Source organism: Drosophila subpulchrella, chromosome 3L (assembly GCF_014743375.2).
Source record: "Drosophila subpulchrella strain 33 F10 #4 breed RU33 chromosome 3L, RU_Dsub_v1.1 Primary Assembly, whole genome shotgun sequence".
NCBI classification, from domain to species: Eukaryota; Metazoa; Arthropoda; class Insecta; order Diptera; family Drosophilidae; genus Drosophila; species Drosophila subpulchrella.
In genome coordinates, this window is record NC_050612.1 from 5263504 (window position 1) to 5291240 (window position 27737).

General features: G+C 39.8%; 4 protein-coding genes across 8 annotated transcripts; 3 read left to right on the forward strand and 1 right to left on the reverse strand.

Annotated features, from left to right (window-relative positions):
* Positions 1-204: 204 nt before the first annotated feature.
* Positions 205-1605, forward strand: LOC119554087 (rRNA methyltransferase 3, mitochondrial). The gene is made up of 2 exons (XM_037864830.1): positions 205-1340; positions 1398-1605. Exons 1-2 carry the CDS (start codon positions 256-258, stop codon positions 1543-1545), a joined length of 1233 nt encoding a protein of 410 aa, XP_037720758.1. The 5' UTR covers positions 205-255; the 3' UTR covers positions 1546-1605.
* An 88-nt stretch (positions 1606-1693) lies between these two features.
* On the reverse strand, positions 1694-4560 carry LOC119554086 (ATP-binding cassette sub-family F member 3). Its single transcript, XM_037864829.1, has 8 exons — positions 4360-4560; positions 4039-4295; positions 3654-3877; positions 2949-3596; positions 2717-2890; positions 2135-2625; positions 1981-2072; positions 1694-1925 (listed from the first exon to the last, which is right to left on the reverse strand). The coding sequence occupies exons 1-8, from the start codon at positions 4445-4447 to the stop codon at positions 1773-1775; spliced, it is 2127 nt and encodes a 708-aa protein (XP_037720757.1). The 5' UTR covers positions 4448-4560; the 3' UTR covers positions 1694-1772.
* A 924-nt stretch (positions 4561-5484) lies between these two features.
* LOC119553374 (UPF0389 protein CG9231) lies at positions 5485-6440 on the forward strand. The gene is made up of 2 exons (XM_037863724.1): positions 5485-5724; positions 5794-6440. The coding sequence occupies exons 1-2, from the start codon at positions 5558-5560 to the stop codon at positions 6002-6004; spliced, it is 378 nt and encodes a 125-aa protein (XP_037719652.1). The 5' UTR covers positions 5485-5557; the 3' UTR covers positions 6005-6440.
* Positions 6441-7254: 814 nt separating this feature from the next.
* LOC119553058 (potassium voltage-gated channel protein Shal) lies at positions 7255-27353 on the forward strand. Of its 5 annotated transcripts, none has more exons than XM_037863174.1 (7): positions 7256-7514; positions 18133-18693; positions 19383-20295; positions 20590-20752; positions 21158-21346; positions 23790-23942; positions 25582-27353. In XM_037863174.1, exons 2-7 carry the CDS (start codon positions 18492-18494, stop codon positions 25675-25677), a joined length of 1716 nt encoding a protein of 571 aa, XP_037719102.1. In that variant the 5' UTR covers positions 7256-7514; positions 18133-18491; the 3' UTR covers positions 25678-27353. The 5 variants fall into 5 exon arrangements, with proteins under 5 accessions (XP_037719105.1, XP_037719106.1, XP_037719102.1 ...); XM_037863175.1 differs by having other exon boundaries at positions 7256-7503; XM_037863176.1 differs by lacking the exon at positions 7256-7514 and adding an exon at positions 7533-7551.
* Positions 27354-27737: the final 384 nt, after the last annotated feature.

A 27737-nucleotide genomic window follows, 5' to 3' on the forward strand; every position in this document is an offset into this window, starting at 1 on the left:
TTGGATGCGTTATTCAACACTGCTTACATGGGCGTAGAGGGGTGCGAGTTGGGGTATAAGTCTTCAAAATTATGATCCAGTTGTTATTTGTTTACTTAAAATCACGGGATATATTAACGGAAGCAGTTTTAATTTGATTTTAAAAAATGGTGTTTTAACTTTGAAAACAGATTTTTCCTTAAAAAAGTTGTACCCCCGATAACGGCTTTTCACCACACCACTGACTATTTAAACATCTGTTCAACTTCACCGACCATGTTTTGTAATATTCTGAAACGCTCCTTTCAATCGAATATCAGGAATGTAAATAACCTGAATGTGCTGCGGTTGAGCAGCTCCAATGGACCCCAAAGCGACATCCAGGATGCACTGGACATAGAGGCCAATCTCTTCGGGAACTCAAGTTTGAAGCACGAACCGGTAAACACGCGGGAAGCTTTACGCAAGAACAGAACAAAATCGTTTGTGCCGAAGAAAAGCAAGGAACCCAGTGTTCCAGTTGCACCTCGCAAGTTCGCGGCTCCCGTACAACCCGCTCCTCGGACAGCTCCAAGTCCTGCTCCCGTGATCAAGGACAGTGACCTGAATCTGGAGTTTGTGCGTCTCACCTTGCAGGATCCCTTGACCAGCACTCTGTTGACTGCAGTGCGTTCCCGCAAGCGACGGGACAAGAATCGACAGATCATCGTCGAGGGCAGGCGGCTCATCCAGGAAGCCCTGCAATGTGGACTCAAAATGGAGGCTCTCCTCTTCAGCCAGAAGGATCAGTTGGCTTTGGTGAAGGAGGAAGTGGGCAGGGCGCAGATTGAGACCCATGCCAAGATCTACAAGGTTCCGCAGCACGACCTCAAAACATGGTCCTCACTGGTAACCCCTCCTGGTCTAATGGCCATTTTTGAGAGGCCTTCAGACAAAGGCTTGGAGAAGAACCTAGCCGAGCAACAGCGTCTGGGCACTCATGCCTTGCCAATTACAGTCGTGTGCGATAACATAAGGGAACCGAATAACTTGGGCAGCATCATAAGGACCTGTGCCGCTCTGCCCTGCAGCCAGGTTGTGGTCACCCATGGCTGCTGCGATCCCTGGGAGTCGAAGGCCCTAAGAGGAGGCTGTGGCGGTCAGTTTCGAGTGCCGATACGGGATGATGTCCCGTGGGAAGAGGTCCCATTGACCATTCCCCCAGAGGCAGCAGACAACTGCCACGTTTTCATTGCGGAGAGCAACCAACAGAAGCGGGAGAACAACCAGACCATCGATTATGCAGAGATCAAGGATATCGGAGCCCATAACATGCTCATCATTGGCGGCGAGAGTCATGGGGTCAGTGAGGAAGCTTACAGGTAAGGTGTGATACAAACATATGAATTAGAAAACGGCTAACTAATAATTTTCGGCAGTTTCTTGAACTTGGTCGGACGCAAGGGAAAGTGCGTATACATACCCCTGGCAGCTGGCATCGATAGCTTGAACGTTGTTGCTGCTCTGACATTGTTGCTCTTTGAGCTCCGACGAAATCTAAATATCCAGACGGCGGATAAGAAATAAGATTTGAACCCAGAGCCTAAGATAAAAGTATTTCATTAAAAAACAGATTGCTTAAAAAAACTTATTTTTTTTACTTTGCGCTATGGAAAAGGCTTAGGCAATTTTATGGAAACATTTATGATTGCATCCTTTCACAAAGATAATTTTCTTTCTGTTTGTGTCATAGACATAATATAAATTTATTGCTAGGCTGTTTCACAAATAGAGTAATTTTAAATACATTGAATTCAACTATTAGCTTCGATTTCCTTGTAAACCTCCCGCTTATACTCGTCGAGACCACCTTCGATTGCTCTGACTGTGCGATTGCCACACACCCAGAGTTCCTTGCAGACGACCTTGATGAGGCGTTCGTCGTGGGAAACCAAGATGACGCCGCCCTACAGAAGAAAGTTATGAATTCTTCATTGGGAATTATCAATAAAGGTTATTTACCTTGAAGGCGTTAATGGCCCGGCCTAAAGCATCAATAGTTTCAATATCCAAGTGATTTGTCGGCTCATCAAGTACCAGGAAATTGGGTTCCGCTATCAAATATAGTTCATAGTTGTTAATAAAAGTTTTATTAAAAGCATTGTCATGATCTTACCCATGCACATCTTCGCTAAGGCCACGCGGGACTTCTGTCCTCCAGATAAACTGGCAATGCTCTGCAGTGCCAGTGGTCCGGACAGGCCAAAACTACCCAACTGCCGTCGATACTCCTCATCCGGTCGACCGGGAAACAGTTCAGCCAGTACTCCCACACACGTCACATTCATGTTCAGGTGGTCCACATGGTGCTGGGCGAAATATCCAATACGAAGACCACGATGCAGGACAATATTTCCGTAAATAGTGCTCAGCTGACCGACAATGATCTTTAGCAACGTCGACTTTCCCGCTCCATTTTCTCCGACTATGCATATTCGCGAGTCCGATGTGGCTGAGAGATTTACACCCTTAAAGATGGGCAGCGGATCTTCGGGGTTGTAACGGAACGATACCTCCGAAATGGCCAGCACGGGAGGATTAAGGGGCTCAACTTCGGGGAACTTCAGCGTAACCACAGTTTCCTTTTCCACTGGCTTAAGTTCGGGCCTGTTTGATAATATAAGAAATCATATTTTTAGAAGGTACACAATATATACCTTTTGATAATTTATAACGCAACGGGCATTATCAAACTTACAGCTTTTCGAGCATTTTAATTTTGGACTGCACAGATGAGGCACGGTTTGCGTTGTATCGGAAGCGATCGATGAAATCCTGGACGTGCGATCTGTGTGCCATCTGAGCCTCGTACTCGCGCCGCTGGGACTTCAGTTTTTCCGTCTTGGTCTTCTCAAACTGCTCATAGTTTCCCCTTAAAAATAATTAAATAAATTTTATATCTCATTTGAGCTTGTTTCAAACGAAGTTACTTGTATGCCTCGAGTTCCTGGGAATGTAGATGTATAATGTCCGTCGGCACTGTGTCCAGGAAGTTGCGATCGTGGGATACGACGAGGATGGTGGTTGGCCACGTCTGCAGATAGTTCTCCAGCCAGATAATGGCTTTGATGTCCAACATGTTCGTCGGCTCATCGAGCAGCAGCAGATCAGGCTTTGAGAAGAGTGCCCTGGCCAAAGCTAGACGCATGCGCCAGCCGCCTGAGAAGGATTTGGTCGGACGCAGCTGCATGTCTGCATCGAAACCCAATCCCTTGAGTATCACAGATGCACGGGCCACGGCCTTGTCCGCCTCGATGTTCTGCAGAGCAGCATAGGTGTCGCTCAACTCGTTGGACAGCGCCGCATCCTGCACGCCGTTGTTCAGCGCAGCCAGGATCTCCTTCTCCCGGGTCAGTAGCCTCGTTCGCTCCGTATCGCACTCCAGCACGCTTTCCACAGCGGGTGTGTCGTCGCCCACCACCTCCTGCTCCACGTGCAGCACCGAGATGTGCGAGGGGATCTGCAGCTGGCGCTCGGCAATCATCCGGAGAAGAGTGGTCTTGCCCAGGCCATTGCGTCCGACCAGACCGTAACGGCGACCAAAAGAGAGCAACAGATTCGCATTCTGCAGGAGAACTCTGGTGGGGATTAACAACATTTTATGGTTGGTCAACTGCTCAGCTACATTGTCTTACTTTTCGCCAAAGGCCAGGTCAAAGTTTTCGATTTTGATGTCCATGGAGCGGTTGAGGCCCTTCTGGTCCAACTTGGTGTTCTTCTTGTTGGTCACCTGGGAGGCTGTGGCCGTCTGCAGTTTTACCGCCACGGGAATCATTCCATGTTTGTTCACCTCCTGCCGCTTCTCCTGTTTCTGCTGCAGCTTGGCCTCCGCCTTCCCTAGCTTCTTCGAGTCTACTTTCTGGAAGAATAAGAGGGTTTCAATCGGTTTGTTGGATTCTACCTGTGCTTATGTGTTAGTCTCTGGAATGAATGTTTCCCGAAATTCTATTTTAGCTGGTCTGCAGTATGCATTTTCTGCCTGATATGGTACAGTCCTATCCCCAACTGGGTCACACTCACATTTGCGCCGTCCTTGTTCACCACCCAGATGCTCTGCATGTCCTTGTCGAGTCGCTCCATGTTCTTGGCCATCTCCTCGATGTTGACCGGCGCATTCAGCACCTTGCGCTCCACGTTGACCCCACTGTTTTTCATGATGTTGAGGAACTGCTCGCACAGCTCCCGGACGCTCTCCTCCGACCTGTCGCAGTCGACGCTCTGCAGGATGTCGCCCACCGCATCGAAGATGTCATCGCCACTGTCGAAGTCCTCCTCGCCTGCGAAAGTGAGTGCGGGGTTAAGGATGAAATATAAGAGGTTGAGGGGCCAGAAGGCACTTACTTCCGGTGAGTACACCCACGACATAGGTAAGCAGCTCGTGGTCGATTTTGGGAAACTCGCGCTGGAGGATGCTCGTGTACTCGCTCATTCTGACCTTGATCGCAAAATTGGTTTATGAACGTGTGGCAGTCGGATTTAATTGACTTTTCCGACTTTTACACTTTTACTCCAAAAACTAAAGGGGTGCAGAGGGACCGTCGCTCAATCGGTCAAACATATTTTCCCCGCGGTCACACTGCCTCTGGAGCGTTTCACTTCCGTTTCGTTCTTAAAAACGATTTATAATGTTAATATTTTAATATTTAATTTATTTTAAAATAATTATAATTTAAAAATTAATTTTATGGTAGAACTTATTTAAATGTGAAAAGTTTACCAGAAGTAAAAAAGTTGAGCTCTAAAAGCATCGATGGCGCCAACGATACTATCAATATTGTTTAACATACAAGTTTTTTAAATATCGAAACCGGCAAAAAATATTTTCTCTATATTTTGGCCGAACTATTTACAGGCTATCAAAATTGCGTTGTCCTACTGTTAATCACCTGTGCTTGCTGACAATTAGGGTGAACCAAAAATTTTAAATGCATGATTGCAAATTGTGCATTTATCCTATCAACTTGCCACGATGTCCATCTAATTTTAGTCAGCACGAGCCCTTTCGCGTTCTTTCTATTAATTATAACAACCTATATCATTTAATATGTTCCTCAACTTCTATCCCTGTATTAAAAACTAAAATCCTAGCTCAATTGCTTTAGTCTTGTTGATCTATGTTTTGTCCTGTCTTTATTTGTTCTATGTACCTTCCTCGCGAACCTTAATTGCCCGAAATAAAAATGGCCCTGCGCGTAACAAGCACGTGCTTGGTGTCGTTTGGGCCACTTGTTTGTACTGCTCTTAGTGCATCAACGTTCAACAACATATAACAAAAGCTTTGCTTTTTAGGGGGAGCACTGTAGTTGTAATTATTCTTTCTCGGATTCAGCTGCTTTTGTAACAACGGTGGCCTATGGTAACAGCTGCTACAACTGTGCGCAGAGGATTTAAGGGTGACCATACAAATGTCGCTGCTATCGATATACTTTCGATGGTTTGCATCTCTGTAATGTTAGCACTCACTGTTAAACGAATTGCATAAAATTCCGGATTTCTTTCGACAGATTAGATGTTAAAAGCTTGATTCAAACCACATAATATGCTGAACAAGACTGCTTTAATTGGTGCCATGGTGCGGAGGACCTTTGGAACCAGCCAGATAATGCGGGAGACGATCAAAAACCACGAGCCCAACAACCTGGAGCGCAAAATGTTGGTCTGGACCGGTAAATACAAGACAGCTGCCGAAGTTCCCAATTTTGTTAGGTGAGTGGGGACTCAAAGGGGAATGGGGAAATGCAACAGGTTTCTGATTTGTATTATGCCATTTTGCAGTCAGGATGTCATGGAGCGCTGTCGCAACAAAATGCGCATCCGACTGGCCAACATTATGATCGCACTCACCGCTGTTGGCTGTGCCATAATGGTATACAGTGGCAAGCAGGCCGCCAAACGAGGAGAATCCGTTACCAAGATGAACCTCGAGTGGCACAAGCAATTCAAGGATCCCCAGGGGAGCGAAGGAACTGCCCCGGCCGCCAAGTAGATCCCACACCAAAGTCGCACCACTCGCCCAGAATCCCTACAATTGGCCGTGTTTTCATTTCTAATTTCTATAAAAATAGGTGACAGCAACCTTTTTAAATCATATAAATTATTTAGGTTACTAAGTAGACCCTGCCTTCTTTTTAGTTCCTCAAGAGATTTTTTTGAATTTCGGTTATAAGCCCTCTTAGCGGATTCGAAATTATTTTATGTATTCCTTGCTTTAAATTTATATTATTTTGTTTGTTTACTATTTGTTGAAAATGTGTTGCCTTAATACCCCTAATATGGCCAATATTATTTGAAATTGAAATCGCTTTGGACTGGAAAACTCTTTCCCCTAAGCATCCGCACATGGTAGATAGATATTCAGTGATATTTGCAAACTTAAAGTTAGTTGTATTACAAAAATAAATAAATATTTTACGAGAAAGTTATTTTGGCATAAAATTCAGTGATATTTGCAAACTTAAAGTTAGTTGTATTACAAAAATGAATAAATATTTTACGAGAAAGTTATTTTGGCATAAATGTTATGAAACCATATTATCCATAGTATTTCTTAGAAGCAACAATTTTTTAATAACTAACAAAACATGATATCACGATTTCTATGACTTAAACACATTCATCTTAATATGGGTTATTCCAAGCGGTTATTTTTAAATTTGTTGCCACGTTTGATATACATATAAAAAAAGTTGTTTTATTAAAACATATTTAAAAAGAACTGCATTACATAGAATTTGGTTAAAAATCTTAATATGTTTTTGAAAAGCAACATTAACATTTAAAAAAATATTTTATTCTTGTGATTATATATTTACTTCAAGTAGATATCAACTAAAAAGTGATTTAATTTAACAGTTTTCAAAGATTATTGAGGATCTTATCAACGATCATTACCAATTTTTAAGGACCGTTTAAGACACATCCGATAGATGATAGGACAAAAGGCTAATCAAAATATGTCAAATGCATTTTACCGATACTGAATTCGCTGAATTACCACATCCTTGATGGGAACTCGGTGATATGTGTATTACCCATTAATATTTTATCATAGTTCATTCGAAAGGCAACATCAACATCTGTTCCGATTCTGTTTCGCTTTTCAGTGCCCACCACTTGCTCTATGAAGTGCGCCGACTCCGTGAGTGTGTTTCTGCTGTCCCGGATTCTGGTTCGGAATCGGATTCGGATGGTACGGCCGTCGGTCGGAGGCGCTGGCGCTTTTTGCCTTTACTTTTCACTTTCAGTTTGTCGAGAACTGTTTGTCTGAACGCCCCCAAGAAAAAGCCGAGCGGAGCAAACAGCGGGACGCAGTTTGGGCCAAGTTTTTGTGGCCACCGTGCGTGCAGGAAGAGCTGAGAAAATTTTCAAAGAAAAATAGTTTTTCCAAAAGAAAAGGCCAGAAAAGAATTTAGCGCAGCGCAAGCGGGGAAAATGTACACGAAATAGTGCGGAAAAATGTGCGGCTAACGGAAAGAAACGGAGGAGGTGGGAAGAGTGTAAGAGGCGACAAGTGTAAATGTAACAAACCGAAAGGTGTGCGTATGTATGTAAAGACGTGTAAACAATTTCGCAGATTCCCCGGAGAAAGGCGGAGGAGATAATGGGAGAAAGTCAACAGAAGTATTAAAAAACCATAAAGCAATTGTTTAATCAAACATCAGCGAAAGCAGATTGCCTGCCCAGAAAATCCATAAAAAAAGAGAGATTTTCCTGTCTGTCTCTCTTGTCCGTGTGCGTGTGTGTGGGAGTGTGTCTCGGTGTGTGTGGGTGTCTGTGTGGCAATATTCGTTTGCTTTTTTGATTTGTGAAAATGTGTGTATCCGCGAATGTTGCTGTTGTTGCTGTTGTTGCTTTTGTTGTTGCGGTCGTTCTCTCCGCAACAACAACAGCCGTAAAAAATAACAGAGAAAAGCTAGAAAAAAATAGAAAATAGAAAAGTCCCATCCAGTTTTAACCGTCCATGTCCTTGCCAAGTGGTTAAGGCATTTATAAAAAACGGTTTTTAATTGCACCCCATGGCGTGCGTGCAACACAACAACAAGTAGTTGCTAGCATAGTTGGCCTATTTAAGAGCCCCCCACCCCCCCACACCCCGCGCCACTCCACCCACGGTATTAATTTATCCAGCAGCAGGCTAACAAAAATAAAAACAACAACCTAACATGTTAAAAAAGCGTCGAGCAAACAAAATATATAACGGTCGGCCGTATGAAAGTGAAGGTCGTCTGTAGGAGAGAAAGAGAGAATGAGGCAGCCAGGAGCAACAGGACACTGGGAAAAAAGCAGAGCATGATGTTTCAATTAAAAACACTACTTTTAATAACTTCCTTTAATCTGATAGGGTGCTAAAACATCTTTTCTGTACCTATATTTGTGCTAATTCGGGCTTTAAATATTATAACCATCTCTATACAATAGCTTTCCGGCCAAATAGAATTTCAAAAAATAAAAAGCTAACCAGATAGGACATTTCAATTATATCGAAACTCCGATATAGGTGGGCCGAAGTTGGTTTTATTTTTTGAATTAGGTTGTCACCCTCCCAAATTACTTTCAAAACGTTAACCAATTGAAAAACTTCATTGTACTTATATCTGATAATATAAAATTTAAAATATATTCCCAAAATCATGTTACTACTATTAATTTCTCTCTATTTAAAAAACGTGTTCTCTGATATGGTCATCTATGAAATTACCATTTAGAATTATTAAAAGTCGTATACCATTTTGATATCCAACTCAAATTCGTTACCAAGCATAAGTTGTCCTTGTCTCAATTTCTAAAACAAGTAAAGTTTCTTGTTCTGTCTTAAAAAATGTTGAGAATGTAACATAATCTCTTGTTTTATTTTATTAACTAAAATAAATAGTCTTAGGCAACATAGGCTTAGGCTTAAAGGATACGTGAAGGATCAGCTATATTAATTTTAACAGATCTTCTTAGCCAAATTAAAAACACGAATTTCATGAAAATTGATTAGTAATGGATATTAGACAAACATGGGAAGGCTTAAACATGTCCTTTTGCTCAGTGCAGCAGCTGCAGTCCATTTGCTGTCGTAAATGTGCGAAAAATCCTTGGCTTGGTTTTTGGCGCAACAACAAAGCCGCACTAATACCAGCATCACGGATGCACACACACAGGCTTTGTCTCCGTGCGTGAGTGGGTGTGCGTGTGTGTGTTCCTGTGATGACGCGTTTAATGCAGCAGAAGCAGTTGTTGTTTTGTTATCATTGGATAAGAATTACGGTTTTATTACAGCTTAATGCACCTGGGCACAGAGTGCGAATATTTTATCAATTCATCTTGATTTATAGTGGTTAAATGCATTAAAATTAATGTTCCCGATGGCTTGTGCTTTAAAACACCTGGGAATAAGGTATCAAATAATATAATACTATACCCATGGTTAGCAAATTATATAATATAACTCCTGGTTATCAAATAATATAATATAACCCCTTCATAACAAATAATATTACATACATATTACATACACAGAGAAAATTCTGACGTCCTCATCTGAGTTGAAAATGTTCTTAAAAATAGAACGACATTTTTAAATTGAAAATGTTTTTATTTTGCTCGAATCAAGTTAAATTGGCGGTATTTAAGTACATAGTATGTACAAATAAACTATTAGTTCAGTTCTTAGTGTATACTTATCATAAAGTTGTTAAATAAACTCAATTTAACTTTTCTCTTCTCACCATTTCGTTCTTATATTGATACCAAAATGTACTTACACGGTTTTTAAGAACAATGTTCTCAATTCAAGAACGAATGTTCTCAATTCAAGAACAATGTTCTTAATTCAAGAACAATGTTCTTAGATAGTTTTCTCTGTATACATATTAAGGAGCTCTGTAATATTGCTATATGTAATTTTCCTTGGTACTTTTTTAGTTAAGCTCTTATTTTAATTTACAAGTTTTTGGCAGCCCTAGTAATCTCCCACACCATATATACTTCACACACCCCAGTAGGCACATATAGTACACAATCCCGTACGTGGTCACAGTTGTATGCGTATTTATACGCAGATATAATCACATTTTACGCATGGAAAGGCTTAGCGCGCCTACATAAATTACGCCATTGGCCTTAACCACCATCCCACCGTGCGCCTAGGATTTGGCTCTCTGGGTCACTTGCACGTCCGTCCGGAGGACCCCACCCCGCATCCCACATCCCCTAAGCCGCTCCTGATTTTCCGCCTGTCAGGGCCACCGGGACAAAAGTTTTCGGGGTGGTGGATTCGGTGCATTGCAGCCGTTCCAGCTGACGATGCTGGCCAACTGATAAGGCCGACTCTATAAAGTTTTTATGAGTTTGGCAATTAATTTGAATAGCGGACTGAAATTCTCGAGCTAGATTTTCTCAACATCCAGCGGCCCAATGTCTCTTTATTATGTAAGCCGTGAAGTTGGACACTTAGAAAAAGTTATTCGAGAAGCGGTTCCAAAAGTTTGAGTTGATTTACAGAGAAACTTTGTTTACTTTTTATCTAGTAAATTATTGTAAAAATTCACTTAAAGTACCATTTCATTACCCAACATTCATCCAATTTTATTTTTCGAGCATTACTATGACATAAATGCTTAAAAACACTTCGGCACCAATAAATCTTAGTTTAAAAATATTAATATAACATATTAGCGTAAAAAACCTTTTAAAAGAAATCATTATTTTACAGTTTAAAATGTAATGACTTATATAACAAACTTCTCTACCTTTTTCGTTATGTGAATTCTTTAACTAGCACACTCCATTGAGATCCTCAGTTTCCAACAGACCTAGCTCTTCGACTTCGCAGCATTCCAGTGTCCCTGTTGCTGCCAATATTCGGTTCCATACACGGAATTTAAATAATAAATCAACTTGTAATCGAATTGTTCGGCCTTTTCTTGTTTTGTCCTCTGGGCAACATGACGTATGGGCAATGCTTTAAATTAATAATAAGCATACGCAGTGTGTTGCCGCTCCACAAAATGAATATGCGAATAATTCTGAAAATCTGCTCCATATTTTTTTTGCCAAAGCAAACAAATATTGGTGAATTAATTTTATTTCGATTCCAGATTGAGATGATTTTAATTGGCCATGCATCAGTTGACCGAATAATTATATGCATTTAATGAAAGCTTTTGTGCTTATTTACAACCAATAAAGCATGGTTTATGATTCAATTAACAATTCATTTATTCTTTAAGTTTATAATTTATTTGCTTAAATACGTTAAAGGCTTTACATCGGACTCTTATTGAAATGATTTTTCTAGCTTATCAGCCCCAAACTGAAACCTTTTCACAGTGTCTCAGTTTTGAAAAAGTCATTGTCAAAGTATAAAGTATTAGATTATTGAAACATTTTATGAAATGGTTATTTAATCTCTCTTGTATTTAAGTAACACACATTTTATGGCCGACAAATGAAGGACAGAGCTAAATGCTACTGATTCCAAAGGATGTGACGTGTAGAAAATAGAAACGTAACATCCAGTCACAGTTTTAATATATTCCCTTCATGGCTTAGAGAAGAATATAGCTTAAATGGCATTTTAAACATAGAACTTCACTCTTATGCATTTTTATTTTAACCACGATAGGGATAGATCCCCCACTCTGGTTAAAAAGAATATGTAATATGTATTTTATTCCAAATTTTTGATTTCTACTCAACAAATTTTTTTTTATATCCCCCCCACAACCAAATTATGGATCCGCCACAATTTCTATCTAACACAAAAACAATCAAATGTCATTAGCATAAATGCATTCCCCAACACATTGTGACTGTTCAATAACGGCGAAAATTATCATCATCATTGTATTTATGAAAATATAATTCCTGCTCGTTTCAAATGAATTAAACATAATTAGCCTGCCCGGAGGAAAACATAATTCAGTGGAATCGACTGCACTGCACCATATTCACGGATCAATATTGCAGCAGAGATATTTATAGAGCTCCGGTGATTGAAAATAAATCGTGTATGAAACTGAATTAGTTCTCACAAGGGAAAAGGCGGCACTAGCAAATTAGTTTCTTTGAAATGCTTGCCAAATAGACACCTTATCCAAGGAGACACCTTCAATTGGGTTCTTAGTGGGAGGATACATAAGCCCCTACTTAAGCGTAGCGACGGGCTCACGAGCAAAGTAAAAGGCACAAGGAAAATTATAAAATCTTCATAAGGCCCAGAGACAAATGGCGAAATGTTTTCTGATGTTGAGCCGACGGCGAGGGCAAGGGCGAGCCCGAACCAATCCCAATCCGGATCCCAAAGCCGAGCCCGAAACCCAGGCCCACATCCTCATCCTCATCCAAAACCCAGACCAGCCCCCCAAGGGGCCCATGAGCAGGCGCAGAGAAAGCGAGACTCTCTCCCACTCTCTCGCTTCTCGGTCCTCTCAACTCAATTGTACATATTTCTCATTTTTCATTAAACCGATGAAACTAAATTAAAAAGCACAAAAAACTACTTGTAAACAAAAGAAAAGCCACGCGGGGAAATGTAGGAAACTCGAAGCAGTGGGGAAAACTCTGGGTATTTTTGGTCTGGTTGGGAGGTTGCTGTGATTGTTTAAAAATAGCCAGCAACACACATCTAAAAGTAAACATTGTTAACTTATTGTCAATAAAAATACAAAATTGAAATGCCCCCAGGCCATAAAATCGCGTTTATGATCTGGAAACGCTTCCATTTCTTTTCGTTTCGCTTTCTGCCTCAAAGTTGCATTTGGTTTCAACCTGGCGATGGTTGCCTCTATTTTCGCAAAAATGGCTTCCGCTTTGAGAGGGCTAAAAAGAGAAAGTAAAAGTAGAGCCATCATAATAACACAGGCCCACGCAATGGCTGCGAAGGAAAATTCACAGGATTTCCGTAGATTTCTCGTGTGCTTCGTACATTAATGCCTAACTAGCATTATGGGGCTCCAAGTTGAATGGAACGGTCTCGAGGGCCGGGTGGTCCGCACTGCCTGTTTGTACTTTATAATAAACAAAAACAAAAACATAAAAAACGGGCCGTCAGGAAACACAAACAAGAGTGGAAAAACCGAATGAGATGGCGGCGAAGTTGATATGCCCTGAAAGCAACATTAATAGATAATGCTTATGTCGGCTCCGAGGTGTAAATTGATATGGTTATTCCACGGCTGAAGGTCAGAAAAGTATGCTATATTTATGCTGAATACTGTGTTTGCTTATGGTATTTTGTTTAGGCAGAGGGCGATTCTTTCCTATTTTAGATATAGACAAAATATAATTATATACTGTTTAGTAATTGCACACTTATTTCCCATTTTAAACCATTTTTGAAAATGGTGGTGATATTGTAATTCAAAAACCTTTTCAACATACTATAAATTTGTGTTCTTTAAATATCTAAATGGCTTCCCGTTGCTCGTTTTTAATATCAAAAAAATTTTTTTTTAATTTCAAAGTTCATTCACTCAAGTAAACGGATCTTGAATTAGATTTATTAAACAACAAACTTTTTAAAATCAATAAACAATCGTAAATATCCAAAATGATATTTCAAACAAAGAAGTTTACGCACAAAATGTATTGGTATGTTCAGTACGGTTTTCATTCCCTAATTATACCATAAATCTCAATTTTAGACCGAAACATATCTATGGAAATTGAATTGAAAAATATCATTAATTATTTAAGTTGACCTTTCCAACAAAGAAGTTCGTTCACCGAAATTGATTGATGGACGAAATTCTTATGGGATTTCATTCCGCTCACCTTCCCATTCATTGCAAATCCGAATGTTGATTGAAATGTTTATAATGCCTGTCACAGTCCCCAAGACCAAGTCCGAGAACTCCCACTCGAAAGGCAACTGAATAAAAATTCTAGACAATGTTGGTTGAAGGGAACACGGTGCGAATGGATGGACAGCTGGATGAATGGATGGATGGATCCACATCATTATGATGAGGGATGAGAGATGCACGTTCTTAGTTGTCGTAGTTGCTGTTGTGTTTTCGGGGCATTTCCCCCAACAAACCGTAACCTTGAGACCGAATGTAACTAAAAGCAGCCAGCTAACTGGCAAATAATTAGGCAGCCCTCGCCACGCTAATCTAAAAAATCTATGCAAATAATTAATGGAAGCCCAGAGCGGGACGAAAAAATATATAATGGGGACATGTGGCGCCTTTGTTTCGGAGTCCAGTTTGGCGCCAAGGTGTTTTTCATCACCCCTTCCCGCCCCCCGTACGACCTTGTTCCCTCGCTTGCTGTTTGACAATTTATTTTGATGGCACACACCACGCACCGAAAACGTTGATCCTGCCGCTGCGTTGCCTCCTGATGGCGATGTTGAAGTTATCCTTGGATTGCCTAACGACACCCAGACGTCAACATCAACGTCAGCACTGGGTGGTGGGTGGTGGGTGTGGGTGGTGCCTGGTGTTCGATGTGGGGGTGGGGCAGGAGAGCAAAGCAAACGGCATTGATTAATTTCCATTTCGTCCACAACGCCCAACAAAAGCAAGGTCAACGACTATAGGTACACAGGGGGAAAAATTAAAAATATTTGAAGTTCAAATAAATCTTTTAAAATTTAAGGATATACTATTTGACTTTAGAATTTTAAATAAAATTGATTTTGGGAATAAGAGAAGCCGAAGTCAAAATTGTCATTTTTAAATATTTTAACTATTTTATTTTATGCAATGAACATAACTCTTAAGAGAGGTATTTCCCTTTTAATAAGTTTAGTATTCATATAGAAGTGTTATTGAAGAATACTCCGCATAATTCCGTTTAATTGAATATATCTTTAATGAAATTAAACAATCCTGTTTTCAATCTTTTCCTTCTCCTGTACTTATGCTTTCTCTGTAGGTCTCTGAACACGAATAACGTCAATCTATAGAGGAAAATTGTTGATAGGATAATGTGGCATTAAAACATTAAGGCCTGACACTCTGCGAGTCCGCGGCCCATTGTCTGGGTTCGAATGGTGCCGAGGGTGTGGGTGATGGTGGGTGGTTATGGGTCATATACGGAGTGTCAAAGAAGGTCGAAACTGTCGGTTTGTTTGAATGTTCAAAGCTTAATGGATGCAAAATTTGTTTGCATAATGTGTGATATGATGTACTGGCCAAACAGAGCTTACTTGCTATGTAACTGGATCTTTTATAAAATATTTTATAACATTGGTGTTAGGGCATTTATAAAGGAGCAGAATTTTCATTTTTTCTTTGACCAAACTTAGTGAATTTTCTGTTTAGAAAAATATTGAGTATCACTAAATTAGCAAATTAATTATTTTAAAAAGTGAATTATAGGTACAATAACATATTTTTATAATAACAGTTTTCCAAAGTTGCGAATTTTCCAACTACTCAAATAAATCGTCGTAAGAAAACAGCGATAAAGTCATCAATCAAATTGGAGCCTTGATACCTGTTTTGCATGTATCACATGCAACTATCTATTCATTAAATAAGCCAAAGCCAGCCATCCAAACCCCATTCCCATCTATCACCTGAGCTAACCTTGTCTAACCTTAGCCTTCAACTATCGACAACCTTTTTGTGACCGTGTCGTGTCTTACTGCTTTCCATTCAGCAAACTAATAACTCCTAATGGCTATTGTTATGGAAACGCCAAATGACAAACGCATCATCAACCTCTTCGCCCCAAAACACCTCTTTTCACTTCCCAAGAGAGGCCTCTTTAAGGCATACTGCCACTTGGAGAAAAAGTTTTGATAATCATGATTCAATTAATCGATAATTTAATATATTTTTTTTAATTGTGAAACATGTTAGGATTTAAAATTGATATGCTATGGTACCTTTTTTTAATGTTGGTCTATGGCTAGTAAAAAAATCGGCATATTTTATTTAAAGTTTTGTGTTACATATGTATTACAAAAAAATTATGTATCAAGGTAGAAAATATTACTAACAATGTTAAAAATATTTAAAAATGTATAAAATTGTTGCATTTAATGCGTTTTGTTATTCAGTGAAACTATTCAGATGCTGTAACACCTCTATGTTTAGTGAAAATTGTTTATTAGAGTGGTGTACAAAACGGAATCTCCCTTGATTGATTTTCGAATGCAACAAATTTGTTCAAAAACTTTAAAATAATAGGAAACTTTCTTTTAAAATTAATCATTCGACTTTTTCCTGCGTGTACGACCCAATAGGCATTTGTCAGGTGTCCATTCGGAGCAATTGAAGTAGCCATTTGTGGCAGTGCAATCGATGTGCTCTTGGCCAGAATAACGGAGCAGTGCCAGTGGCACAACAAGAGACAGCGCCATAAATATTATATAAATCAAAGGCACACATTATATAGACTTCAAGAGGCATGCCAAGCCATGACATTTATGGAAACAAATGACTCTTTGTCACTGTGCCCAGCTGGGTGGGTGGTTGCCGGCCAAGGGGTGGGCGCAAGGCCGAAGGACAGACACAAAAACTTTTTGCGTTCTAATTGTTGTTTGGAAAATGACTTGTGGCCAAGGAAGATTTGCAGGGTGTTTACTGTCTATAGAATTGCACATAAATTTGTTGTGCGACTGGCAATACTGAGACCAAAGGCACGCAAAGACACCCACGCATTCCGCCCAATGGTTCCCATACACTCGGAAAAGAATGCATCGATTACTAATAGTCCAATGGAAAATTCTCAAACAGATAAAAATTCCAAAATGTCTTAAATAAATCACACTGGCAAAAAATATTGCTAATTTGTATATCACATTTTAGACTTTGGATGATAATAACTATCAGATTCCCTTATTAATAACAGCATTACATATTTTTGTATGGCTACGATTTCGTTAGAAGCATATGTTTCCTATAGACCCGCATTAATATGGCATTCCAACTCAGTATCGCTATGTATTTTAAAAGCTACGGAGGGGTTAGTCGTTAGAAAAATAAATTGTTATTTTCTAAAGATAGGCTTATTATTGTCTACATTCCACTTAGTAAGGATCAGTTTTTCCATCTCGAGGTCATAACAATTGATAAAAAAATGGAGTATAATTTGATCAGCTTGGAATGGAATTTTCTCTCACTGTATCCATCCTGAGCCAGAACTACGGAGCCAAACCAGATCCATCCAGACGTGGACAGATGGAAGACCGTCCGATGGTCGTTCACTACGATGGCTCGAAACATTGAAATGGTCTCAGCTGCTGGACCCGGACCCTCGGGGGCATACTCATACCCGGTCAGAACATATCCCTCTCTGCTCCAGTTGGCTCGGTTCTGTTTGCCTCGTTTAAATATTTAGACAGAGCGCTGCTCGAAAACGCATTGAATGGCGTTGTCTGTCGATTGCCGCTGCTGTGAATCATTTTATATGTGCAGAGGCGTCGGGAGGGGATAAATTGATAATATAAACAAGTGAAGCGAGAAATTGAAGAGTGGGTCGATGTGTGTGTGTGGTTTGGGCTAGCGGGCTGTTCCCACAGATTTATGATAATATTTATGCTTTGAGAAAGTCGGAAAATCCACCGGACGGGTGTGGGGAAACAATACTATTTGGGATTCCCCATAAACTTTAGAATTCGATTGAAGTGAATTTCAAACAATTGCTTGCATCTGTATTAAATGTGGGTGGTTTTAATTTGGATGAGCGTATCCCAAACGAATACTATTCACATGGTCTCTGGGAATTTGCGGGGGATTTAAGTGTAATCGTGGGATTGCTCTAAACTTTTAAGGAATTCGTTTAAAAAAATGTTTAAAATATATGGTTAAACAGTCGTAATTGAAGTTGAAAAATCATTTCGGAAATCTTTGTGAAAATGCTACCGATAAATACATTTTTATGCGTTTCTGAAATAATATTTCCTGTTTTTTTGAAACTATTCTGATGGATCTTGTTATAACTCAAATATTTTTAAGTTTAGAATTTATTATTTATTTTTTAGTTTAAGGTCAAACATTTGAGGGAATCTAAATTCGCGAATTCAGCTTAAAATGCGCTGCTCTCTGATTTGTGTGTGCTTGCTGCGCGCGTGTCTCAAAAACTTTTTGTGGAATTAAAACTCTCATACCAAGCGCCTTGCCCTCACAAAACTTGTACTTACGCCCCGCCAACTTTTCCACTTTCTTGCAGCGCTGCACATCAACACAACTGGAGTACACAGGAAACTTTTCATATCCCCGCAGTGAACAATAAAAGCAAACGTAGCAGCAGCCACAGCAAAATGACAGCAATAAGTTTAAGCAATAAAACACAGCTAGCGAGAAGTTGCAAACATGCACTCGCAGCACAATAAGGACGGGCAGCGGACGAAAGCTTTAACATAGGAGTTCATCACCGGACTCCCCATCCCGAAGAGATTTCGGGAATCCCCCACACAACTGCCAAATAATATAGGAACTAGCCAAGCCACAGAGGGCGGAACCCAGCGAGGAGCGGAGGAAAGGAGCGTCCCACAGTCAGCCGGACACTGAAACATTCCACCCCATAGCATGGCCTCGGTCGCCGCTTGGCTGCCCTTCGCCCGGGCGGCGGCCATCGGGTGGGTTCCGATAGCCACCCACCCACTGCCACCGCCCCCGATGCCCAAGGACCGCCGCAAAACGGACGACGAGAAGCTCCTGATCAACGTCTCCGGCCGGCGCTTCGAAACGTGGCGGAATACCTTGGAGAAGTATCCAGATACTCTTTTAGGTAGGTCTCTCGAAAGTACTTAAATGTTAGTAGTCCCACCTCCAGCACTCGATTTACCTACCTATTCAATCACAACACTCTGTAGAGTAACGTTAGACTGTAATCTACCAACTGTTATATTCAACATAAAATGGATAACTTGATTGGACCCAACACAAATTAGTTAAAGTAACCTAAACTATCTTCCTGCGCATCAATTAGAGCTAATCCAAATCGGTGGTACCTGGAGCAGTAGCTTCTATTTTTAAAATAAAATGAAATTACCTACAAGCAACTTTGACCTTTAAGAGTTCACCAAGTACAAAACTTCTGCACACCACAATGCTGCCTTCATTTAGTTAAAGAGGTATCCTAAAGCTGTTGTTTATTTATTTACTTAAAGACTGAGAATGCATACTTTGTAATAAAATCATTCCTGCGTATACGCCATTTCCTGGAACGTTTTAATATACCATGAATTCAGACAAGATTTCTTAGGAAACTCACTCGTTGGTCTAATCATAAAATTTATAAATTGACTGATAAACTTGTTCATGTATTCACTCCCAGTTAAAGGAAACCAACTCGTTCGATGCCTATAATATCAAATATCTAGGGAACGTTCTTTTACCCATCATCTCTATAGTTTAATATTACATTTTGTTAATATATTAAGTAAAATATTAAATATAATTGCATCACCCATTCAGGTTCGAATGAGAGGGAGTTTTTCTACGACGAGGACTGCAAAGAGTACTTCTTCGACCGGGACCCGGACATCTTCCGGCACATACTCAACTACTACCGGACAGGCAAACTGCATTATCCGAAGCACGAATGCCTCACCAGCTACGACGAGGAGCTGGCCTTCTTCGGCATAATGCCGGACGTTATAGGGGACTGTTGTTACGAGGACTACCGGGACCGGAAGCGGGAGAACGCGGAGCGGCTAATGGACGACAAGCTGTCGGAGAACGGGGATCAGAATCTGCAGCAGCTGACCAACATGCGGCAGAAGATGTGGCGGGCCTTCGAGAACCCGCACACGTCGACGAGTGCCCTGGTCTTCTACTACGTGACGGGCTTCTTCATCGCCGTGTCCGTCATGGCCAACGTGGTGGAGACGGTGCCGTGTGGCCACCGGCCGGGCAGAGCGGGAACCCTGCCCTGCGGAGAGCGCTACAAGATCGTGTTCTTCTGCCTGGACACCGCCTGCGTGATGATCTTTACGGCGGAGTACCTGCTCCGTCTCTTCGCCGCCCCCGACCGCTGCAAGTTCATGCGGTCGGTGATGAGCATCATCGACGTGGTGGCCATCATGCCGTACTACATCGGACTCGGGATCACCGACAACGACGACGTGAGCGGGGCCTTCGTCACGCTGCGCGTGTTCCGCGTCTTCCGCATCTTCAAGTTCTCGCGCCACTCGCAGGGACTGCGGATCCTCGGCTACACGCTCAAGTCCTGCGCCAGCGAGCTGGGCTTCCTCGTCTTCTCGCTGGCCATGGCCATCATCATCTTCGCCACCGTCATGTTCTACGCCGAGAAGAACGTCAACGGCACCAACTTCACATCGATTCCGGCGGCCTTCTGGTACACCATCGTCACAATGACGACGCTGGGGTGAGTTTCGCTTGTGCAATTTTTACTGACTAGAAATAGCGAAAACAATTAGAATAAAATATATATTAGTTTTAATCACACATGGTCACATTTCTTTAAAGTACTTTCTACGTTTGGTATATGAATATGACATTCTGGGTTATATTTTTCTATCCTGGTAATTAATAAATACTTTAATTTTCATGTTCTCCAGAAGATATTTTTCATCTTACGTTTTACTTAATCTTTCTGTTACCATTTCTTGCCGTAATGGGTTTATCCATTCTTATATTTCAATCCTTTCTTCCGTTGCAGATATGGCGACATGGTGCCAGAGACAATAGCTGGCAAAATTGTGGGCGGCGTATGCTCGCTCAGCGGTGTGTTGGTCATCGCCTTACCTGTACCTGTTATCGTATCGAACTTTAGTAGAATCTATCACCAGAACCAGCGAGCGGACAAGCGCAAGGCGCAGCGGGTAAGCCACGTCTACACAGAACAAAAAATGTAGAATCTCATTTAAAATTCAAAACATTAAAATGATTTCTAAATGGTTAGGTTAATTTTACTAGCGCATATCAAATTTTTTAAAAATCAAACAAATATTGAAAGCATTAACTCAAATCCAAGTCTTGAAAGTAGAGGTGTTTCAAACCATATAACATATTTGTTTAAAATTTATCAGGTTGTAAAGATATTTGCGGAATATGATCCATAGAGATTGATCAAAATTATAAATATTTAAAATTGGCTTAACCCAGGGGATAAATCCCGCATTTTAAGTTGTTAGCATAGCAATGTTCTATAGTATTCCAAATTTTTCTGAGTGCACCCGCTGGGGTGCCCCTCCCTCAATTACTCATCATGTGTTATGGCCTTGCAGAAAGCTCGCCTGGCGCGCATCCGCATTGCCAAGGCCTCGTCCGGAGCCGCCTTTGTCAGCAAGAAGAAGGCCGCCGAGGCCCGGTGGGCTGCCCAGGAGTCTGGCATCGAGCTGGATGACAACTACCGGGACGAGGACATCTTCGAGCTGCAGCACCACCACTTGCTGCGATGTCTGGAGAAGACAACGGTGCGTATACGCGATGTGCGAGGCAGCTCTGTCCTTCGCCTTGCAGCTATCTCTTTCTCTATCTCTTTATACATGTGATATACGTATTACTGTCACTCGACTGCGCGCTCAGTGTTTGAACTTATGATTTAACTTATGATTTACCTATCAAGTCACACTCTCTATACGTTTTTCGTTTTTACTCCGTGACAGATGTAGCAACATTTGAACATCTCAGTTGTAGTCAGAAATTGTAAGGTTCGCCACGAGCTCATTAGGCAGGCAATGACAGCGGAAACATCGAGAGCGACCACCCCAGCCAAAAAAACATCTGCAGCGGCGACAGCAAAATCAGCCGGTGGCAAAAGGAAGGAGTATTTGCTGTCGAGCGTTTTAGTACTTTCGCGTCTTCTCATTAATCTAAACCAAAATCGAAAATCGCAAAAAACCAAGAGAAAAATAAACTGAACTGAAATGCGAATATTAAGCATCTTTTGTATGTGCATTTTATGTTATCCAATTTTAGTTTCCTTCTGGTTATTGTTTTAATTTCGATCTGTTTTCTGTACATTATGGTCTTTCGTATATGTGTGTCGGATCTGTTGTATTTCGTCCTAAGTTGTATGTTCTAAGTTCACCATTTGTGTCATGTTTTTCACACGATCTGAAGCCAAACTGGCTTTGAAATCAAGCAAATATAAAACATAGAAATAAAAAGCAATGAATATCAATGTCTATGCTCTGAAAAACGAATATAAGTTCGCCAAAGTAAGTGCCTTCGGTTTGTATTTAAGTTCCGTTCTTTCTTCAATATTTCTCTTCCCTCTCTCTCTAACTCTCTATCTATCTATCTCGTTCATGTTTACGCGTTGCAATTAATTTTTATGATTTCCAATTTCGAATTAAAAATTTTTTCTTTGATTGTCGGTTGTTTTTTGTTGATTTTCAATACCCTCTGTTGAAAGAAATCGATTCGTGTTGAATGCTATGCGCTCTGTTCTGTTTTAAGTTCCTCGAATAGGTCATTACCGAACAGAATCGGTTCGAACGATATGCGAATGCTCCCCCACATGCTATCAAGAAATTTTTGAAACGTCCATTTAGCCATATGCAATCGATTGCTGTCAACATAAAACCCAAAACGAACATAAAAGTCCAACAATATCAAAATCTAAACAATTTAAATAGCCGAGGGTGCTCATCAAGTGAGGAGAAGTATCAGCAGAAACAATGCAAAATCTCTAAAGTGGATATATAAAGCCCATTAGGCCGCACAATTTGTAATTTTTAATTTATAGAGAGCAAATTCCCATTTCCATCTCATTTAATGGCATACCATTTACCATTTTTTTATAAGCCAATTCATTTTCGATTTTAAATACTTCTTGCTCAGCAGCAGTGCTATTTAAAGAGATCACTACTTGATTAAAATTTAGTAAGCACTTCACGATAATAAACTTGTAGTAAGTTGAGTTTAGTAATGCTTTGGATGAAAACGTAAAATATTATCGACAGAAATTTAAGCAAGTAATGAAAGTAAAGACTAATTTTTGTGGGTTAAATATATGTAAGTTGATTTTCCTTATTGATACGCCTTGAAGTAACTTAAATGAAACCAAAATAAAACAACAATGATTAAAAATCTTAATAACCGTTGAATAAAAGCCTTTTTAACAGGAAAGAAAGTGTCCAAATGCAGGATGCCTTAAACAAAAAGTGAGTTAGAAGGGGACTTTACACATAAAAACGATATTTATGTTTTCTAGCCGTAAACAATAAGCTGTTCCACTTGATGAGCCCTTAAAATCTTCATCGAAAACCACAAATCAATAAAATAACAATTCGTCATAAATCGAGAATCGAGCTATAAACGTGGCCGCGTATTAACCAAAAGTCGCACTCGAATGCCGCTCGCTGGCGCTTGCTTTCCACTCGAACCGCTCTGCCCCGCCCCCGCCCCCCGCCAGCCCACGCCCCCAACCCGCCCCGCATTTACCGCTCTCGTTCCGCTAAGTGATCGCCCGCCCGCTGCCCGCCCCTTAGACCGCCCCCTGGCTGTTTCAATGAAAAATTGTTCTCATAGTGATTTTGTACAATTGTCATTGCTTAGGAGCCGCAACTAATATTACGAAAAACTCACCTAATTTCCTAATCATAAATTGTAGCGTTCAAATGTTTATAACTTGTCCCACTTCCCACTAGACCAGCTTAATGTTTTAATTGTTGTTAAATCGAAAGAGCCAAAAACGCTCGCTCTTTCTCCTTCTCTCTCGCTCCAAGTATTTGTTTATGCGTATGTACCTAACCCTATATCCTCTGTTTTGTGTGTGTAAACCCCCTCCCTCCCGAATTTCTATAATGTAAAATTGTTGAAAAAGAAAAAAAACATTGTACTCTATGTATTCTTCGTTTCTCTTTGTAAAATTCTTCTCTGGCTGTACCTCTCAATGCTCAAAAACCGCAGGATCGAGAATTTGTCGAGTTAGATATTCCGTATAACGGCCAGCCCAAAAGGCCGGGCTCTCCGTCGCCGATGGCCAGTCCCGCCCACTCGACAAACAGCGCCGCCGGTCTGCTGCAGTCCTGCTGCGGCCGCTGCTGCTCGCAGCGCTACCAGGTAAGCTATACGCCCCAGATACACCCTGTACATAGAGTAGAGGACCCGCCCCCTCGCAGAGGCGGGGGACTGCGAATGAGCCCCATTGTCCGGCCCTCGAGGGGGTTGAGTGCGATTGCAGGTGGGTCCAAAACCGCTTTCCGTAACCCCTCTCTTGTTAAGTGTAAGCCGTTTGTGTGTGTTGACTTTGTTATCTCTGTTGGTCTTGTATTCTTGTATATTCCCCATCTCACCTTCAGAAGTACAAAAGCATCCTCGAGGTTAACACTTAAAAGCATCTCAAGCTGAATTAAAAGCTGTTCGGTGCTCTTAATGATGCCTTTTTGATCCAACTTTCGGTTAACATCATAATTATGTTCCATTAATACTTTTACATTTTTGCAAATGCAGAAATATAAACAATAAAATTCATTTCATCATTACTGCCTTATTAGGAATTTCACTATGTATTTTTAAACCTTTGTCCTAACATCTTATACAAAATTAAAACAAGCATCTAATTTGAGTTGTTGATAATATTTTAAAATATCGATACCAAAATTTTTTTAATATGATATATTTCCATCGTGATAAGGTTTTTAGACATATATAAAAAATACGATACTTTGTTGCGATTTTTTTGATGTTTTTAAGTTGGTCACATTTAATATATATATATATATACATATATAATATATATTTTATATTAATAAATTAGCATTATTATACCTGGTTACCCAAGGTAGCTCTGTACCTTCGAAGCTGCTGCCGTCCGCTATTAAATGCGTTTGTGTGCGTCCCGTAGTCGGATGACCGACAATCACATAACACAACGGGTATTTTTAAAATCAATGCAACAAAAATATTAAAAGCTTTACCAGAAAATCACTGTTTTTAATCTACTTAATGTAGATTTGTTTTGTAAAAAAAATAAAAGAGTTAAAAATGCTTTTACAGCACTAACTCAACTCTTTATTGAAATAAAAAATATTAAAAACATCGAGTATTGTATGTATATTTACTTGATATTCTAAATATCATTGATACGATATTTATAAAAATATTCGACAGCCCCACATCTAATACAATCTATAGTTTTACATCTACTAATCAACCACCCACCATAAAAGTATGCTTTAAATTTTGATTGTCAAATGTAGTGACGGTGTAGATAACATGTACACCGTGCGGTAAAATGATGACAAGACTGTAAGATATTTGATTCGAAGTTATTTATTTTTAGGCAATTAGTTTTAGATTAAAACATTTTACACAATTCGATATACAAATTAAGAACTAGTTTAAAAGGCATTAAAGAAAAGGAAATACAACAAATGAATATACCCTTATTAAATATATATTTCAAAACCTTATACAATATAGGGAGTACATTTCCATATACATGCTTTTACAATTTTTCAATCTTTTTAATGCAGTTTATGCATACTAAATTTAAAATATGATGTTTGCCTTATCAAATAGGAGTTCTTTAAAAATCATTGATGATTTAGAAGACCAACTTGCTACCCCGCATCCAAGCTTCTTCTTTTCGGTTTTAGGCATATCTACGCCGTCCGAAGCCATCATTAATCATGTGAAACATGACCTCCAACGGTAAAAGCCCTAATGCATTTTCTTCTCTGTTCTCGTTTCTGTTTAGGCCTGCGGCAAGTACATGCCAGCTGCTAGCAATGCTCAAAACAGCCAAAACAATCAGCCCATGGACGGCACCTACCTGGTGGAAGCCTCGTTCTGAGCCGGCAGCAGGTTTGCATCCACATCCTCAGCCACGGACGCAGCCTCATCCCAATCTAGATCGAGATGATTTATGTTTACGTTTAGTCTAACTTGAAAAGTTTTTAAACTAAATTGCATTCGTTTGTAGACCTTGTCGTGTGTGTGTAGTCGCCAAAAAAAATTGAAAATTGATAAACCGCAGGAAAAACTGATGACGAAATACAAGTGTAATCTCTAAAATCTGATTTTCGAGTTTAACGAACACGATATTTGATTAAATGTAAACAATTGCAGACTCAAATGAAAGCATCTCTGAATGTGTACATTGTAAAGAGCACATTTTAAATGAAACAAGTAACAAATGAAATAAAAGTGCCGAACCCAGATTCTGCGGCGGAAAAGTCGGATTTGATTAGCGAAGACCCGTTAATGAAAAAAACAAATATTAATTATAATAATATGCAACACTATTTACTTTATTTAGGTGACAAGACAACAACAGCAAACAACAGAAACCGAAGCATTTTAGAGGAATTTACTGTGTATGTTTTAATAAAGTGAACATAAAGTAGCATAGAAGGCAAAATAGTTTGAAGAAAGTACTACCCAGAAGAAAGATCCAGCAGATCTATAACCGAGGAAGGGCAGGGGTCCAAAAACCAAAAGAACAAAAACCGAACACAATAAGGAAATTTTAACAGCAAACGATTTGTGTAGCCAGGAAACGAAGAAAAGAGAGCACATCTATGAGAAAATTATGAAATTATTAATACGAATTCTTGTATTTTTTAAATGGTCCGTAGTTTAGTAGGTATGATCATCATCGTCTAGTCCCTCTATTGTTTCTCATCAGCAAGAATCTCTCGCTAGCATTTATGTGAAAACTTCATTTCCTCCAAAATAAATTATATAGCAAAGAGGTTTCAGTTTGTCATTCATTCACCCTCTCCGAAGTACTCCAAAATGAACTAATCAAAATCTATTGAAAAACAAAAATTACAACTTTCTTCCAAGAACTAAGTTAGCAAGGAAACCTATTTAAATGTATATGTGTGTGTAGGAAAGGCTTTAACGAATTGGAACATTAACTAACTAAATGAACTCTTAGCAAATTCTAACAGAAACTTAAAGTATATTAATTAATTCTAAATTAAAAATCAAACATTTAAAATTAGTTCGAGTAAACAACTTAAAAACAAAATAAATATGGAGCTTGTATGTATGTATGATAAATTTATTATGATTACTCTAATTATTATTATGTCGGCGATGAATTCGATGCTGACTGTTTGTTTCTAACTCTCTAAGTTGCCTACTAATTTCCCAAGAGAACAAGCGAAACTTACAAAAATCACTAACTTTTGTTTAGCAAAACGAAGTTGTGAATAAAACGCAACAAAAGCGGTTATGATTAGATCGAAAATTTATAAAAACCACATCAAGAAGACAAACAACAATTTGGTTACTTAGGCCAACTCTTGTAGCGATATTCTAAAAGAAAACCAATCTATCAAGTTATAGAAAGTCGGAGTCGAGATCCGATGGAGGAAGACGACATTTCTGTTTTGATTTTTAGTGATATGTAATTCGAATTGAGGAACAGCAAAAACAAATACTCTGCCACGGGTCTCTGAGAATGAAAAAGCTAAAGATTAATAATGAATAAAATAAAGAAATCTGTTTACTTCCACCAAACAAAACTACTATTCTTAAAGTAACACCTGGAGGGCGCACTAGGGTGGACCTGAATGGTAATGTATTCACTTGGCTTAGAATGTTACCTCACAAATATTACGCGTTCATAGGACAGTAACTACTATAAAGTAGGATCCAAATTATTTTTTTCAGGAATTTATTATTGGGTGTTTTTCAAAGTAAATCTTGAGTCACCCTAATGCCAACACATCCACACGGGTTTACTATACTAAAACGCTCTCTCCGAGACAACCTCTAGATTTTACTTGGTGGAGAGATCAGACAGCAACCAATCGAAAGGCAAAAGTAACGGAAATTCCCACCATACATCATCGACTATATATGAAACGCCAGCCCAGCGCCAGAGATCGCCCCTATATCTGT

Bases quoted from the DNA above. Each gene is read 5' to 3' on its own strand.
- LOC119554086 (XM_037864829.1), bottom strand. From the start codon at position 4,447: ATGAGCGAGTACACGAGCATCCTCCAGCGCGAGTTTCCCAAAATCGAC. The intron at 4,296-4,359 runs GTAAGTGCCTTC...TCACTTTCGCAG, and splicing joins CGTGGGTGTACTCACCGGAA to GCGAGGAGGACTTCGACAGT. The intron at 2,073-2,134 runs GTAAGATCATGA...TATATTTGATAG, and splicing joins CTTAGCGAAGATGTGCATGG to CGGAACCCAATTTCCTGGTA.
- LOC119554087 (XM_037864830.1), top strand. From the start codon at position 256: ATGTTTTGTAATATTCTGAAACGCTCCTTTCAATCGAATATCAGGAAT. The intron at 1,341-1,397 runs GTAAGGTGTGAT...AATTTTCGGCAG, and splicing joins GTCAGTGAGGAAGCTTACAG to TTTCTTGAACTTGGTCGGAC.
- LOC119553374 (XM_037863724.1), top strand. From the start codon at position 5,558: ATGCTGAACAAGACTGCTTTAATTGGTGCCATGGTGCGGAGGACCTTT. The intron at 5,725-5,793 runs GTGAGTGGGGAC...GCCATTTTGCAG, and splicing joins GAAGTTCCCAATTTTGTTAG to TCAGGATGTCATGGAGCGCT.
- LOC119553058 (XM_037863174.1), top strand. From the start codon at position 18,492: ATGGCCTCGGTCGCCGCTTGGCTGCCCTTCGCCCGGGCGGCGGCCATC. The intron at 21,347-23,789 runs GTGCGTATACGC...CAAAAACCGCAG, and splicing joins GATGTCTGGAGAAGACAACG to GATCGAGAATTTGTCGAGTT. The intron at 23,943-25,581 runs GTAAGCTATACG...GTTTCTGTTTAG, and splicing joins GCTGCTCGCAGCGCTACCAG to GCCTGCGGCAAGTACATGCC.